At 48.8% G+C, this 14,436-nt stretch overlaps 1 protein-coding gene across 18 annotated transcripts in view; it reads left to right on the top strand.

Moving 5' to 3' along the window:
• The window catches only part of PLA2G5 (phospholipase A2 group V), an 83,982-nt gene that overhangs the window by 55,487 nt on the left and 14,059 nt on the right, over nucleotides 1–14,436 (top strand). For 12 of the 18 annotated variants that reach the window (XM_017852142.1, XM_017852155.1, XM_017852140.1 and 9 more), the window contains 2 exons: nucleotides 11,699–11,748; nucleotides 12,980–13,124. In XM_017852142.1, the coding sequence (XP_017707631.1) occupies nucleotides 11,699–11,748; nucleotides 12,980–13,124 (195 nt within the window). Of the gene's footprint in view, nucleotides 1–3,269; nucleotides 3,324–7,549; nucleotides 7,744–9,064; nucleotides 10,406–10,430; nucleotides 11,428–11,698; nucleotides 11,749–12,979; nucleotides 13,125–14,436 lie in introns of those variants that run through there. The other 6 variants (XM_017852154.1, XM_017852152.1, XM_017852153.1 and 3 more) reach the window with 4 other exon arrangements.

Below are 14,436 nucleotides of genomic sequence, written 5' to 3' on the forward strand. Positions count from 1 at the left end.
TAATTATATAAAATAAAATTTATATATAAACATTTTTTATATATACACATACACATATATGTATATATATATTAGGCCCTCTGCTACCTGCTGATAATATCACAAAGAACAAGATGAATATGTTTCCTGCCCTCAGATACCTATATTCTAGGGGAAGGCATAAGGTACATGAGCCATAAACAAGTAAGTTAAAGAGAGTTAAAGATGATGGTCGGTGCCATGAAGGGGAAAAACAGGGTGACCTTGGGTAGGTAGTCAGGGGAGGCCTCCTGGAGAAGGTGACGTTTAAGGCGAGACCTGGAGGATAAAGAATCAAGGACTAAGTGTTCTAGGCAGGGGGAGCAGGAAATGCAACAGCTGTGGCTGGAAAAGCTCAGAGAGTTCAAGAATAAGTCAATTCCAGAGCACAAAGTGTCAGACCCCACGGGCATCCTGGAGCCCATCCACTTCTCTCATACTGGTCATTGCTTTGGCAACATATCTGCACATGACTCCAACCTGCATAAAATGTTGCAGGGAGGGGACCCTACAGGGCAGGGAGCACAGAATAGTTGACAGCTATCTCCACGTTATGGAGCAACCGAAGAGCTCATGAGTTTTCTTTCTTTTTGAACCTTGACAAAATGTAATTTTAAAAACATTTTTTACAGGATAGAACCGAGGCTTTGTAACTGACAAAGCTGACTTCATGAGCTTTGACAGATCTCGTTTGCATTTTGGGTGTTTCCAGCACTTAAAGATTAAGTTCCTTTTCCTGAGAAGTCGAGCGGGGGCATATCCCACCCACTCAGTGCCCACCTCCCATGCGACATTTCTTTTCCTAAAAGTGGCAAATAAAAGTGCCTTCCGGGGAGAGGAAACTCACCACTCCCAAGACAGCTCATTCAATTCCCAGGACACATGAGCTGTTAGAAAAACGTTCTTGCATTGAGCCAAAATCTGACTGCTTAGTGCGTCGGTGCCTGGTGGGTGTTTATTCCGCAATCTGGAGCCACATGGGACAGTTTCTGATTCCTCCTACTCCCCACAGCCCTTCAGAGATTTGGAGACAGACTGGGTACCCCCAGCTACCTTCCAAACCCAAGTCAGCCCCAATTCCCTCTCTTCTGTCTCCTATGATCCAGACACCTCCTAAGCCTGCTCACATGCAGGGCCAGGACCAGGCACATCCCTCTGGGTGTGGGCTGCTAGGAGCCCTTGTTCTGGGCACCACACTCCTGCCATCACCGCCAAAGACAACCACTGCTTCTGTGATGTGACAGGTACTGGGTTTGGGGGTCACGCATGTGATTGCTGAACTGTGTTACCCACCCTCTCCTTGTGCATTTCAGCTTTGGAGGTCTTTGGACAGGGCCTGTTCACTCTCTTCTTACTGAACTCAGGTTATCTTGCTCTTGATCAAGATCAGGACAAGATCAAGATCCAACCTCCTTAGCCTGACACCCAAGGGCCTTTATGACCTACCCAGCTCCATCTCTTTGGCCAGTCCTTCCCACCATTCCTGAATTCCTACTAAACACTTGAAGAAAGTTTCCGAGCAGTCACTTGGGGGCATGTCCCACCATCCCATTAAAAATAACCAACATTTGGCTGGGCGCAGTGGCTCACGCCTGTAATCCCAGCACTACGGGAGGCCGAGACGGGTGGATCACGAGGTCAGGAGATTGAGACCATCCTGGCTAACATGGTGAAACCCCGTCTCTACTAAAAATACACACACACACACACACACACACAATTAGCCAGGTGTGGTGGCAGGCACCTGTAGTCCCAGCTACTTGGGAGGCTGAGACAGAAGAATGGCATGAACCCAGGAGGTGGAGCTTGCAGTGAGCCAAGATGGTGCCACTGCACTCCAGCCTGGGTGTTTCAAAAAACAAAACAAAACAAAATGAAAAAAAAAAAAAACCCAACATTTATTGAGACCTTGCTATGTGCCTAAATACCTGCTGTGTATCAACTCAGAACATAGAGATGAGACAGGCAAAATTATTTACCCTATTATTCATGATGGTGAACTAAGGCACAGAGCAGTTAAGACACTTGCCAAAGGTCACAGAGCTAATAAGTGGTGGTTCCAGGGCACCAGCACCATGCATTCAGCCTCAGTCCATGGTGTGTAGCTTGTATGGGTTTATGAGGGCTGACCAGAGATTCCTCCAGCAGAGAGCAATTGTGAGGCAGACTGGACCTAAGACTGTAGAGAGTGGTTGAGGACTAGGGCAGAGTGAAACAGATACCCTGTATATGGGGGCAGCTACTTCTCGGCAATGGCTAGTTGTTGCCATGTAGGGGTCCAGACCAAGGATTGCTAGATCTTTTAAAGAGAAGCTGGAAATGGAAATATGGAAATGTAGAAATGCGGATTTCTTTCTCTCTCTCTCTCTCTCTTTTTTTTTTTTTTTGAGACCCACTCTCTCCGCTAGGCTGGTGTGCAGTGGCGCCGTCTCGGCTCACTGCAACCTCCGTCTCCCAGGTTCAAGCGATTCTCCTGCCTCAGCCTCCCAAGTAGCTGGGATTACAGGTACTTGCCACCACACCCAGCTAATTTTTGTACTTTTTAGTAGTGACGGGGTTTCACCACATTGGCCAGGCTGGTTTCGAACTCCTGACCTCAATTCAGGCCTGCCTTGGCCTCCCAAAGTGCTGGGATTACAGGCGTGAGCCACTGTGACTGGCCTAGAAATGTGGATTTCTGTCTAAGATCTCTTAGCATTTATACATTGGCAGCTAATTCCATTTTGTCTTTTTAAAGCACCGTGTAGACCAAGCAAAGCATTTCCTGGGGCTGTATGGAGCCCTGGCCTGAAAGTTTATAACCAAAAATCCAGTTCTACTCATCAGCAATTATTGGAACATTGAACCCACTTAACCAACTGTACCTCAGCTCTCACTTTTCCGCCTTGTTTACGAGGAAACCACGTGACTCTCTGGTTAGAGGTCTTGTGAAAATCCCAATAATTATATCCTTATTGGGTCTCAACCCTTTTTTGTAAAGAACACGGATTTGACAGACAGATAGGTCAGGTGTATGATTCTGGGTCCTCCTTTTACTAGCTGTGTGACCTTGGACGAGCTACATAACATCTACTCCTCTGTTTCCTTGCTCACACACTGGGATCATAATGCCCCAGGAGATTTTGTGAGAATTAAGGAATACCATGAATGCTGAACTTGCCTTGCACTTGTGGCATAGCAAATGTTCATTAAAGACCAAGTTCTTCCTTCATTCCTTTCTGAGCCATCAGCCTTGTAATCCCCTCCAACAGGAAATGCCAGAGTGGACGGCATATCGGATGAGTTCTATAACATTCCAGAGACAGGTAAGCTCCCTGTGGAAGGAGGGATCATGGAAGACTTCCTGAAGGAGGAAGACTTGATGTAGACTTTCTGCCAGTGAGCCCTGGGTAATCCTGTTCCATGTGCCAGCAAACCATTTGACAAGGCCAGGGATATCTCAGCAGCTAGGGTTCTCAGGGTGAGGGAGTGTCCAGGTTTCCATGGCTACCCTTGGCAGGGCTTTAGCCCTGGGGCGAGCCTGCACGTGATAGACCCAGCAAATGACAGAGAACAAGTGTGTTTATGTGATGTTTAATTTGTTCTACAAATACTTCTTGGGGATCTATAATGGGTCAGACATTGTTCTAGGTGCTGGGATCAGAAATGGATCAGAGGAGAATTTTGCCCTCAAGAAGCTTCCATTCAATTGGAGGTGGAAGTGGCTGGGGCATTTTTAATCACTGAAGTGTGAATGGTTGGATCCATTACCAAGAAAGGGGAACTGGGAAGGACTGAGTTTTGAGGGGACAGTGAATTTAGTTCTGAGGTTCCCAAGGGTTATTGGGATAGAATATTAGACCCTATCTATCTATCTATCTATCTATCTATCTATCTATCTATCTATCATCTACCTATCTATCTATCTACCTATCCATCTGTCTATCTATCTATTTCTGTGTAATCATATTTAACGTGTGGACTGGCCAATGGGGTTAGAATGGAGCTGGAGCCAGAGGAGACATGCATTCACTCAGCAAACTCTTACTGAGCACCTACTATGTGCCAAGTGCTGGGTTACAGAGGTGAAGCAGACACAGAGCCTACCGTCACGGAGTTCTCAGTTTACTGGAAAGACATAATCACAATAATATTTATGGTAGTTACGACTTATTGAGCACCTACAGGGTGCCAGGCACTGTCCTGGGGCCCTCTGCCTGACTTATCTCATTGAATTATCAGCGTTACTAAGCGAGGCTGGTTCTATGATTATCCTATTTTACTCAGATAAAACTGAGACCCAAAGAGGTGAAAAAGCTGGTTCAGGTGGACACAGGTGGTCACAGCTGAGACGCAGATTTGAATACACGTCTCTCCAACGTTGGATCTTGGATCTGACATTGTGCTTTCTCCTGGTTCCTGTATTCAGTCATTCCTTCATTAAGCATTGTTTGCTGAGTCAAAGCTAGGGCCAAACTGCTCTGTCTGGGATGCCCTGGATGCCTGCATAGAAATAAGAGCTAAATCCCTGAACTCAGATGAGCTCAGCCAGAGAGTGGCTGAGACAGAGAAGTGCAACTCCAAAGGTCAAGTCCCACAAACACACCTGCATTTGGGGGGCCAACAGAGATGGGAGGGGGGGATTAGCCACAGGAGGTCAGCTGGCACAGTGCAGCCTTGTGAAGCCCAGAGGGAGAGAGAGTTTTGAGAAGGAGGAGATGGACTTCCAGATGAGTGTCCTGAGGGACCGAGGGGTGACCCCAAGCTTGGGCTATGCCAGGCTTTGGGGTCCCTGAGAGCAAGTTATGCCAGGCTTTGGGGGTCCCTGAGAGCAAGCTCAAGGATGCAGCAGATGCCAGGCAGCGAAGGGTTCAGAGTGGGGGATGATGAAGGGCAGGCTTCTCTGTTTAGAAATTTGGCTTTTAGAGAAAAAAAGAGGTAGAATTGTCACCAGAGGCAAGGGGTTATTTTTTTTCCTTTTTGTGGCTTGGTTTTGTTTGGTTGAGAATGGCGGGGCAGGTGTGTGTTCGTAGGTGGGGGAGGACACTGGTTGAGAAGGAGAAATGAAAATACAGGACGGGGAAAGGATGCTTCCCCATGGCTCCGATCACCGCCAGACACCATCTATGTTTACTTCTGTCTTCACTATCTGTTTCCCACCAGCCACAAGGGCAGCTCTGTGAAAGCACAAGTTCTGTCTCATTCACCGTGGGATCCCAGTGCCTGGCACACAGTAGATACTTCATAAATATTTTTGGTATTGACTTGAATTCACAGGGTTCTTCTGGGAGCCCAGTTGTTAGTCCTAGGAAGAGAAGGATTCATGGGGACCTTAAGGAAGGACTTCTCTCTGACGCTACCATGACAAGAGAGAGGGAGAGAAAAAGAAGAGAACAGCAAGGAGAGGCAGGACCCAAAAATCCAAGTCTTTGGCGGGGTACAGTGGCTTATGCCTGTCATCCCAGCACTCTGGGAAGCACGGGTGAGAGGATCACTTGACCCCAGGAATTCGAGACTAGCCTGGGCAACATGGTGGGACCCTAACTCTATAAAAAATGCACAAAGAGACTGGGCGCGGTGGCTCACGCCTGTAATCCCAGCACTTTGGGAGGTCGAGGTGGGCAGATCACGAGGTCAGGAGATCGAGACCATCCTGGCTAACATGGTGAAACCCCGTCTCTACTAAAAATACAAAAAATTAGCCAGGCATGGTGGTGGGCCCCTGTAGTCCCAGCTACTCGGGAGGGTGAGGCAGGAGAATGGTGTGAACCCAGGAGGCAGAGCTTGCAGTGAGCCGAGATTGTGCCACTAGACTCCAGCCTGGGCGACAGAGTGAGACTTCATCTCACAAAAAAAAAAAAAAAGAAAGAAAACAAAGAAATTAGCCAGGCATGGTGGTGCCCACTGTAGTCTCAGCTACTTGAGAGGCAGAGGCAGGAGGAAGGATGGCTTGAGCCCAGGAGGTGGAGGCTGCAGTGAGTTGTGATTGTGCCTTTGCACTCCAGCCTGGGGGACAGAGACAGACCCTGTCTCAAAAAAAAAAAAAAAAAAAAAAAAAAAAAAAAAAAAATCCAAGTCTTCTCAAAAAAGTGTGTGTGGGGTAGTGGGGTGAGGGGCGGAATTAACAGAAGTAGAAAATGGAGAATACTAGTAGCTACCTATGTCTTGTGAAAACACTCTAGAAGGTGAGCTGTCATTGGTTTATTAGCATTACTCTGCATTTGCTATGGCTCTAAGTTATACATGTATAAATTCAATTAATCCTAACAACAGCTCTTCGAGGCAGGTGAGCTTCAGTCAGTCCTGAGGCAATGTGGCCAGTGGTGAGGAAGCCAGGATTTGAACCCAGGACTTGGAGCTGATACAGAACCTGTAATGTTACCCACTGGGCCACACACTTCCCCAACTGACATTAGTCTATATACCTTTTTTTATTTTTATGTATTCATTTATTCATTAATAGAGTACAGGGGTTTGCTGTGTTGCTCAGGCTAGAGTGCGGTGGTGTGATCATCGTTCACAGCAACCTTGACCTCCTGGGCTTGGGCCATCCTCCCACCTGAGCCTCCCAGGGTGAGCCGTTGTGCCTGACCCACCTGTGCCTTGTTTTACGTAGTACATTCCTCACCAGGAGCCTCTGCGGCTGGAGGGGCTCATAATTCTCATGTTTTACATGAAGAATAGAGAAATGTAGTGACTCGCCCAGGCTCACACAGATACTAAGTGGCTGAGCTGGGACTCCAGCTTGCATCTCTCTAACTGCAAGCCTGGCACTTTCCCCTTCCCTGAGGGAAGACCTGTAGGAAGTTGGCACGGAATCAGGTGCCAAAAAAGGGCTACCACCTGGACGTGGCAGGCAACGTTCTGTGGTGTTTCTACAGGCATCTCCTGAGTCACCCCAGCTCAGGAATGGGGCAGAAAAAGTTGGGGGTTGGCAAGTTAGGAACAACAGGAAGAGGACGGGGACAAAGCTTCAAGTCCGGGAGCCAGGCTGCCTGTCTTCCCTGGCCGTTCCTGGGTTGAGGCTGAGCGAGACAGGATGAAATTTGAGCAGGAGCCCAGGGCTCGGGGACTTGGCAAAGACCTAGTGTGGTGGGTGGGAGGGAGGCCGTGCCCTGGAGGGGGATTCCAGGGTTCCTGTTCTTGGCGGGGAAGAGCCCTGGATCATGGGTGGCCCAAGCCCGACTGATCACCATCTCTCTGATAGCCACCTGGGCACTGTGACCTGCTTCAGAAACCAGCTGCTTCTGTGGCGGTAATCCCAGCACTTCGGGAGGCTGAGGTGGGTGGATCACTTGAGGTCAGGAGTTCGAAACCAGCCTGACCAACATGGCAAAACCCCGTCTCTACTAAAAATACAGAAATTAGCCAGGCGTAGTGGCATGCGCCTGTAATCCTAGATACTTAGGAGGTTGAGGCAGGACAATTGTCTGAACCAGGGAGGCAGAGGCTGCAGTGAGCTAAGATAGGGCTACTGCCCTCTAGTCTGGGCGAAAGAGCGAGACTTCATCTCAAAAAAAAAAAAAAAAAAAACCACGAAAAGAAACAACTTCTGAATACGCAGTGGAAAAAATTCCCCAGGGGTCGTGCCAAGGTGAGGGGAAGTAGACCTTCCTATGCGAGTTACCAGGAATCTTGGAGCTGGCCCATGCAGGAGTGTGGGAGGTGACAGAGAGGTCCTTAAAAGCAGGCGGGCCCAGCCTCGGCCTCTTCCGTGGGCCTGAGGACGGAGAAAAGATCTCACTGGTGAGGAATCTCATCTTTGGGGCTGCTTTGCCTGAGGGAGGCAGAGAGCAGGGCCGAGAGAGGGGCTATGAGAGGAAACACCTGTCCCACTTGGTCAGGGGAGCAGAGCCTGGAGAGGGGTGAATCCCCATCACCTCCCTCACAGACAGCAGGAGGTGTCTGTGCTGTGAGGCTCCGCACTGTGCATTCTTTCCAGCTAGGAGACGTGAACTGGGAGGTCCTGGAGCTGCTGCATGTGGACTTGGGGGACCCGTCCCTTGGCGACCTGGCCATGTCCCAGCCTCCACATCTTCCTTTGGGCTGTCCGTCTCTATTTTCTCCCCTCTCATTACTGCAACCGCTGCCCTCCTCCGAAATTCTCTCGCGGCTATGCACTTCCTCTCTGTGGTGGTTTGATTAAAATAGCTGAGCCCACATCCTCCTCCTGGGGCCCACTTTGGGCTCGATTGAGTGGAATGGCTGTCCACTCTTCAGGGCAGCCACTCCACGCCTCTGCCACCACCACCACCATGAAACTGCTTTTTTACTCTTTCCAGGGTGTTCTCAAATGCACCTGGGAGGTTGGTTTTCTCCATGTATGGGGAGGCCAACAGATCAAGAAATGATTGCCATTTAAAAGATAGCTTGTTATTTACAGCTCCCAGAAGAGGGCGTGATCCCCACCCAGGGGCACACAGGAAGTGACAGGTTGGCAGGTCAGGAGGAGCCATGGGAAGCATCGCCCAGGGCCTTTGCTGTGATCTTTGGGGAAGGCTGGTAGGGCAGGAGACACAGTTTAGGACTGGCCAGTTTGAATCAGGTCAGCGGGACTCCAGGCTTCTCTAGTTGTCCAGTGTCTGGCTCTTGGATGATTTAGGGCAGGAGAAGCCTTGGCTTAGAGTGTGAGGGTGAGGGAAAGGTGACCTGGGTGTGCCAAGGGACTGGCTGTGTCAGCAGTGGGGTGTATCCATACAGGCCTCAGCATCCTCAGTTCTTGCCTCCTCAGAAGAAAGAATTCTCATGCCTGTAATCCCAGCACTTTGGGAGGCCGAGGTGGGTGGATCATGAGGTCAGGAGATCGAGACCATCCTGGCAAACATGGTGAAACCCTGTCTCTATTAAAAATACAAAAAATTAGCTGGGCATGGTGGCGGGCACCTGTAATCCCAGCTACTTGGGAGGCTGAGGCAGGAGAATCGCTTGAACCCGGCAGGCAGAGGTTGCAGTCAGCCGAGATGGTGCCACTGTACTCCAGCCTGGGCAACAGAGTGAGACAAAAGAAAGAATTTGACTGAGGGGCATAAGGCAGAAGGAGAGACTGAGGCAAGTTTCACAGCAGAAGTGAAAGCTTATTAAAAAGCTTTAGAGCAGGGATGAAGGGAAGTAAAGTATACTTGGAAGGGGGGCCAACCAGGCGACTTGAGAGATTCGGGGGTTCTGTTTGACCTTTGACTTGGGGTTTTATACATTGGCATACTTCCGGGGTCTTGTTTTCCTTATCCACCGACCTGCTAGCCCTTGGGAGGGAGCATGCGCAGTGTGTTTACTGGCGTTGTACGTGTGCTCCCTTGAGGCGTTCTTCCCTTACCAGCCGAACATCCCTAGCAGGTCATATACCAGTTAAACTCTGCCATTTTGCCTCTTCATGAGCATGTGTGAGCCCACTCACCCAACTCCTGAGATCTGACTGGAAGTTGCTCACCACCAGCTTCAGCTGTTCCTGTTTATTGGGAGACTGCCTTTCCCTGATGCTGGCTGTGACCAGTTATTATTTTAGAGAGACGGTTAACAACTGCCTGCCCATCACCTGATGGTTGTCTGACGTTCCTGTCCCGCTCCTGTCTGACCAGCTACCTACTGTCACAGTCGGTCTGCACGTGAAAGTCATGCTCACAGAGAAGCCATGTGAGGTGTCTAGGAATTAACTAGCCCTGGAAGGAGCAGGCTGTCTCTGGCCTCCAAGATGTCAAAGCGTCCTAAAATACAGAAAATCGAAAGCATGTTTAGTGCCTAAGGATGCTAAGAGGCAGTGGAGTAGAGTCAGTCAAGGAAATAGATTGACAGTCCTGGTCACTTAATCTGCCTGAGCCTCAATTTCCTTATCTGTAAAATCAACAACTGTTATTCGTTCAACAAGTGGCTGTTTAAAAGGACAGACACCAGGCCTGACAAGGTCATTGATGGGTTTAGAGAGATAGTGCATAGTGTTTGGCACACCAGAAATGCCCAGCAAGTGGCAGTTGGTGTCCTTGTGCTGCAGGCTCCAGGGAGCGGCAGAGAAAGATTGGTGTGGAATGATGGTGTCTAGGGCCATTTCTTTGGCTGTTTGGAGCCCTTGGAGCAGAGGCTATGGGTGGACAGAACCCTCAGGAATGTTCTTGGGATTCAGAGTTGCTGCCAGACAAGGGTTGACATGGAGGCCAGCTGTGGACAGAACCCTCAGGAATGTTCTTGGAACTCAGAGTTGCTACTGGACAATGGCGGGAGCCCCAGGGAGTCTGAGGCATATTTGGAGGCCACGTCTTGGGAGGTGCCAGGAGTTCAGGCAGAGCTCTGGCACAAGCGACCATTCAACTCAGGGACTTGAGACAACAGAGCACTGAAGGGGAGAGCCCCAGGCCTGCCCAGCTGTGGATAAACAAGGACTTTGGATCCTGGGAGGAAGGGAATCAGGCAGCTGCCGGTAAGGAACCTCTGAGAAGCCAAATTAGAATCAGGTGCTGGCTTGAGACACATGGAATTTCCTGGACTCTAGGCTGGCAATGGCTGTTTTTACCAAAGACAGATTCTAAGGAGTGAAGCCAAGGGCTCTGGCCTGAGAGGTAGAGCACGAGAAGGAACAAGCACAGACCCCTCAAAGGATTCATGCCTCTGGGAAGGGAGGCTGTGTGGTGCAGTGAGGGGCACAGAAGGACGGGGCTCAAATCCGGCCTCCACTGCTTAATGGCTGTGTGACCTCTGGCAAGGTCCCAGAGCTTTCTGAGCCTCAATTTTCCCAGGGGCAAAATGAAGACAGTGATACCTACCCTGCAGCACTCTCATGAGCCCCCAGGGTTGACTTATTCTTTAGGGAGACATAGTGCCTGGGTCCCAGGACAGTGTCTTAATTTGATAAATTCTTTTAAATCAAGAGGAAAGAAATGAACATAATAATAATGAACATATAATAATAAATCCAGCTTGGATTATGTTTTTCTTTATACCAACATAGGTGTCAAAAATAATCATGTGAATATAGAGATAAATATAAAGATACAGCAGAAAGATAGCTACAAAGGCAAAAGCGCTTGGGGCCCATAAGAGCCATAACCAGGCCTTGAAAGCCACTGGCACATTGTGGGTGCCCAGGCTTCACTGCTGAGCACCTACTCTGGGCCAGGCACTATTCTCAGTGTTAGAATAGAGGGGTGCATCTGCCCAGCCTCTGCCTGCAAAGAACCATCAGGGTAAACATCCTTGAAAACAGGCAACTACAGCACTGTGAGCTAAAAGGAGTATGAGACATAGAATCATCGGCTTTCCTCCTGCCCTCCTGCTGTGGGCGTCAAGTGCTGTCTGTCCAGGAATTTGTTTCTTCCGTCTTGCATCTTTCATCAAAGGCCATGTCTAGGTTCTATCAAGTCCTGCTTCTCCACGTATGCCACCAAATCTCCATTTAAGAATCCTGCCCATTCTCTGGTCCCTTTTAGCCATGTTGCCAACAGGGTGAGTATGTCTGGGGTGTGTGTGGCTAAGAGTGCACTGGTAGCAGGGACAGTGTACCTGCAAATGCTTCCATTATCCCCTCTGCCTCCAGGGCCCTCAGTGGACCTATAGTTTTTTTGCCTCGTCTTTTCTGGCTGGACTCGCCTCATTTATTGCCCACCATGATGGGGAGTGGAATAGGCAGGGCCTGATGGGGAGCCAGGGTGGGATCTGAATGGGCCACAGGGGCATTGCCTGATAGACCTGTTGTGGGATGTGTTTTCTTTTCCAGAACCCTAGAGATGAAGGGCTTCCTCCCACTGGTTTGGTTCCTGGCTTGTAGTAAGTGCTGGCCCCATGACCTCCGAATGAACTTCTACCCCATGGGAGTAACAGGGTAGTGAAAAGGACACCAGCCATTGAGGTTGTAGAGACTTGGGTTTGAATCTTGGCTCTGCACTGACTTCATAGACGTCAGCAGGAACCTTCACGCCTCCGAGCCTCTGCTTCCTCGTCTGGCATGGGCTAATGCAGTCCATGCTTAAGGCATAAGGCTGTGGCAGGGTCCTAGGAGATATTGTACCTCAGCTGTGTAAAGGTTTTGGACATGGAAGTTATGTGGCTGGCAAATGTACAAGGCAGATTTTTTCCTTGTATGCAAATAAAATAAGATTTTAAAAATCCCCAAATCAATCCAAATAAAAATCAAAACTCTTATCTAAATATCCCAGCCTATGATTCCTGGGTCATTCTCAGCGCAGGCTTGTCCAGCTGGGAAGTGACTGTACAGATGGCTTTAGTCCCATCCTGCAGCCCTGTGACCGTATATACAACAACCCCCTGACAGGCTGTCCTGCTCTTTGATGTCTTGCCAGATCCCTGGAGATTCCTGGAGATCCCAGGGGGAGCTGGAGGCCTGGTGCAGCAGAGAGCCTTGGGCTCGCTGTGAAACCCTGGACAGGGCACCTTTTCCCTCCATGCCTCAGTTTCCCGTTTGTAAGATGAGGGAACTGGCTTCAGCGATTTTTAAGAGTCCTATCCTGCTTTTAGATTCTCTGCCTTATGTTCTAAAGGGTGTGAGGGGAGGGAGTGGTGGGGAAGAGGGATGTATTGCCAAGAGAGACAGGAAACTCCTGTCTGCCTGCTTCAAGCAGATACATTATGAATTATACCTTATATGTCATGGTCACTTACTTTGTGTCTGCTACCGTGCTCAAAATTTACATACTTAATCTTATTTTAACCCTCATGATAACTCCAAGATGCAGCTGCTAATTTTGGGTCGCCGTTTTCCAGATGATTAAACTGAGGCTCTGACTTCCTTCAATACCATACTTTGAATTAGTGGCAGAGCCAGGATTTGAACCCAGGTCTGCTCATTTTTCAATTCCAAACTCTGAACCAATTCTCCATACTGCTTGCACCTCCCTTCCCACTAATTGAGAGAATAAAAAAGAGACACACAGGTCCCTCGAAGCCCTGGGTGGGAGAAAAGGTAGGAGATGTTGGGCAGTGGGCCTAAAGCAGGGCTGGGCTGCCTGGGTGTCACCTGGGGACATGGGCTATCTTCCAGGTGTGCCTGCTGTGCAAGGAGGCTTGCTGGACCTAAAATCAATGATCGAGAAGGTGACAGGGAAGAATGCCCTGACAAACTATGGCTTCTACGGCTGTTACTGCGGCTGGGGCGGCCGAGGAACCCCCAAGGATGGTACCGATCGGTGAGCTGATTGCTATAACTGCCCTTTGGGCTCCAGGCTCTGCATCCATGTTTTCTTGCTCAAATACATATCAGTTCTGGAAGATGAGTATTAAAGTACCATTTTACAAATAAGAAAACTGAGTCTGAAAGAAGTTAGCTGGCAATCCCAAGATCTCAGTGGCCTAAGGTGTCAGTTGGTCGACTGTGGCATAACAAGTGGTCCTCAATGTAGTAGCTTATACAGCACTGGTCATTTACTTTGCTTATGAATCTGCCATTTGGGTAGGGCTTGTGGGGTGGCTTGTCTCAGCTTCAGCTTGGACAACTGGGGCTGGACAATCCACCTTCCAGATGGCTCACTTCTATGGCTGGCAAGTGGTCAGCATCTCCTGGCCTAGGAGCGGGTCAGAGGCCTCAATTCCTGTCACTTAGGCCTCTCCAAGGATGTTCAGGATTCCTCCCAGCATGGTGACTCTTGGGTTGCAAGAGTGAGTGTCCCCAAACTGCAAGACCAAAGAGTATGCTGTTTTATCGTCAGCCTCAGAAATCCCACTGTGTCACTTACACTGTCCTCTTGATCAAGACAGTCACAAAGGCTTTAAGAGGGAGGGGATCTAGAGTCCACCTCTTGATTGGGAAGTGCTAAAGTTCTAGAAGAACGTGTGAAATGGAAAGCATACCCAGCTGGGTTAACAATTCCGATACTGCTAGACATATATAAAGGAAAGGGATGATTAAGCAAATGAAGGACAGATGGTTGGGGCCAAGTTTCTCACTGTTGGAGTGGGATAAGCCAGGGCAGGAAGCCAGAATGATCCATGTGCAAAAGGACTAGAGTTGGAGACATCAGTATGGACTCCTGTTTAGCTTATTGTAGATGCAGATGTTTACATGTGGAAGTATGCATAGGTAGCAGTATGCATAGATATCGTGGATATATTAGTATCATACTAATATAAGATGTAAGTAATAGGAGAAAATGGTGTTTTCTCTGTTAGATCTTCTCAGTTTTTCTGTAAACCAAGAATACTTTTTATGTGCAATCTGCTACACCTAACATACAGTCATCCCTCGGACTGGTTCCAGGACCCCTGTGAATATCAAAATCTGCAGATGCTCTAGTCCCTGATATAAAATGGCACAGTATGTGCATATAACCTGTGTGATCATATACTTTTTTTTATACACATGGGCAAATAGAAACATTCTTTTGCTATCAGTGGAGAGGGTCTAAAAGAAATGACACCCCAGTAGCAACAAGCACACTTAATGCCTAGATCTAGTTTCCAATATCATTCTTCAATAGAAGGCCCCTTCCAAGTCATATATAT

Source organism: Rhinopithecus bieti, unplaced genomic scaffold (assembly GCF_001698545.2).
Source record: "Rhinopithecus bieti isolate Rb0 unplaced genomic scaffold, ASM169854v2 scaffold_33652, whole genome shotgun sequence".
Taxonomy (NCBI): domain Eukaryota; kingdom Metazoa; phylum Chordata; class Mammalia; order Primates; family Cercopithecidae; genus Rhinopithecus; species Rhinopithecus bieti.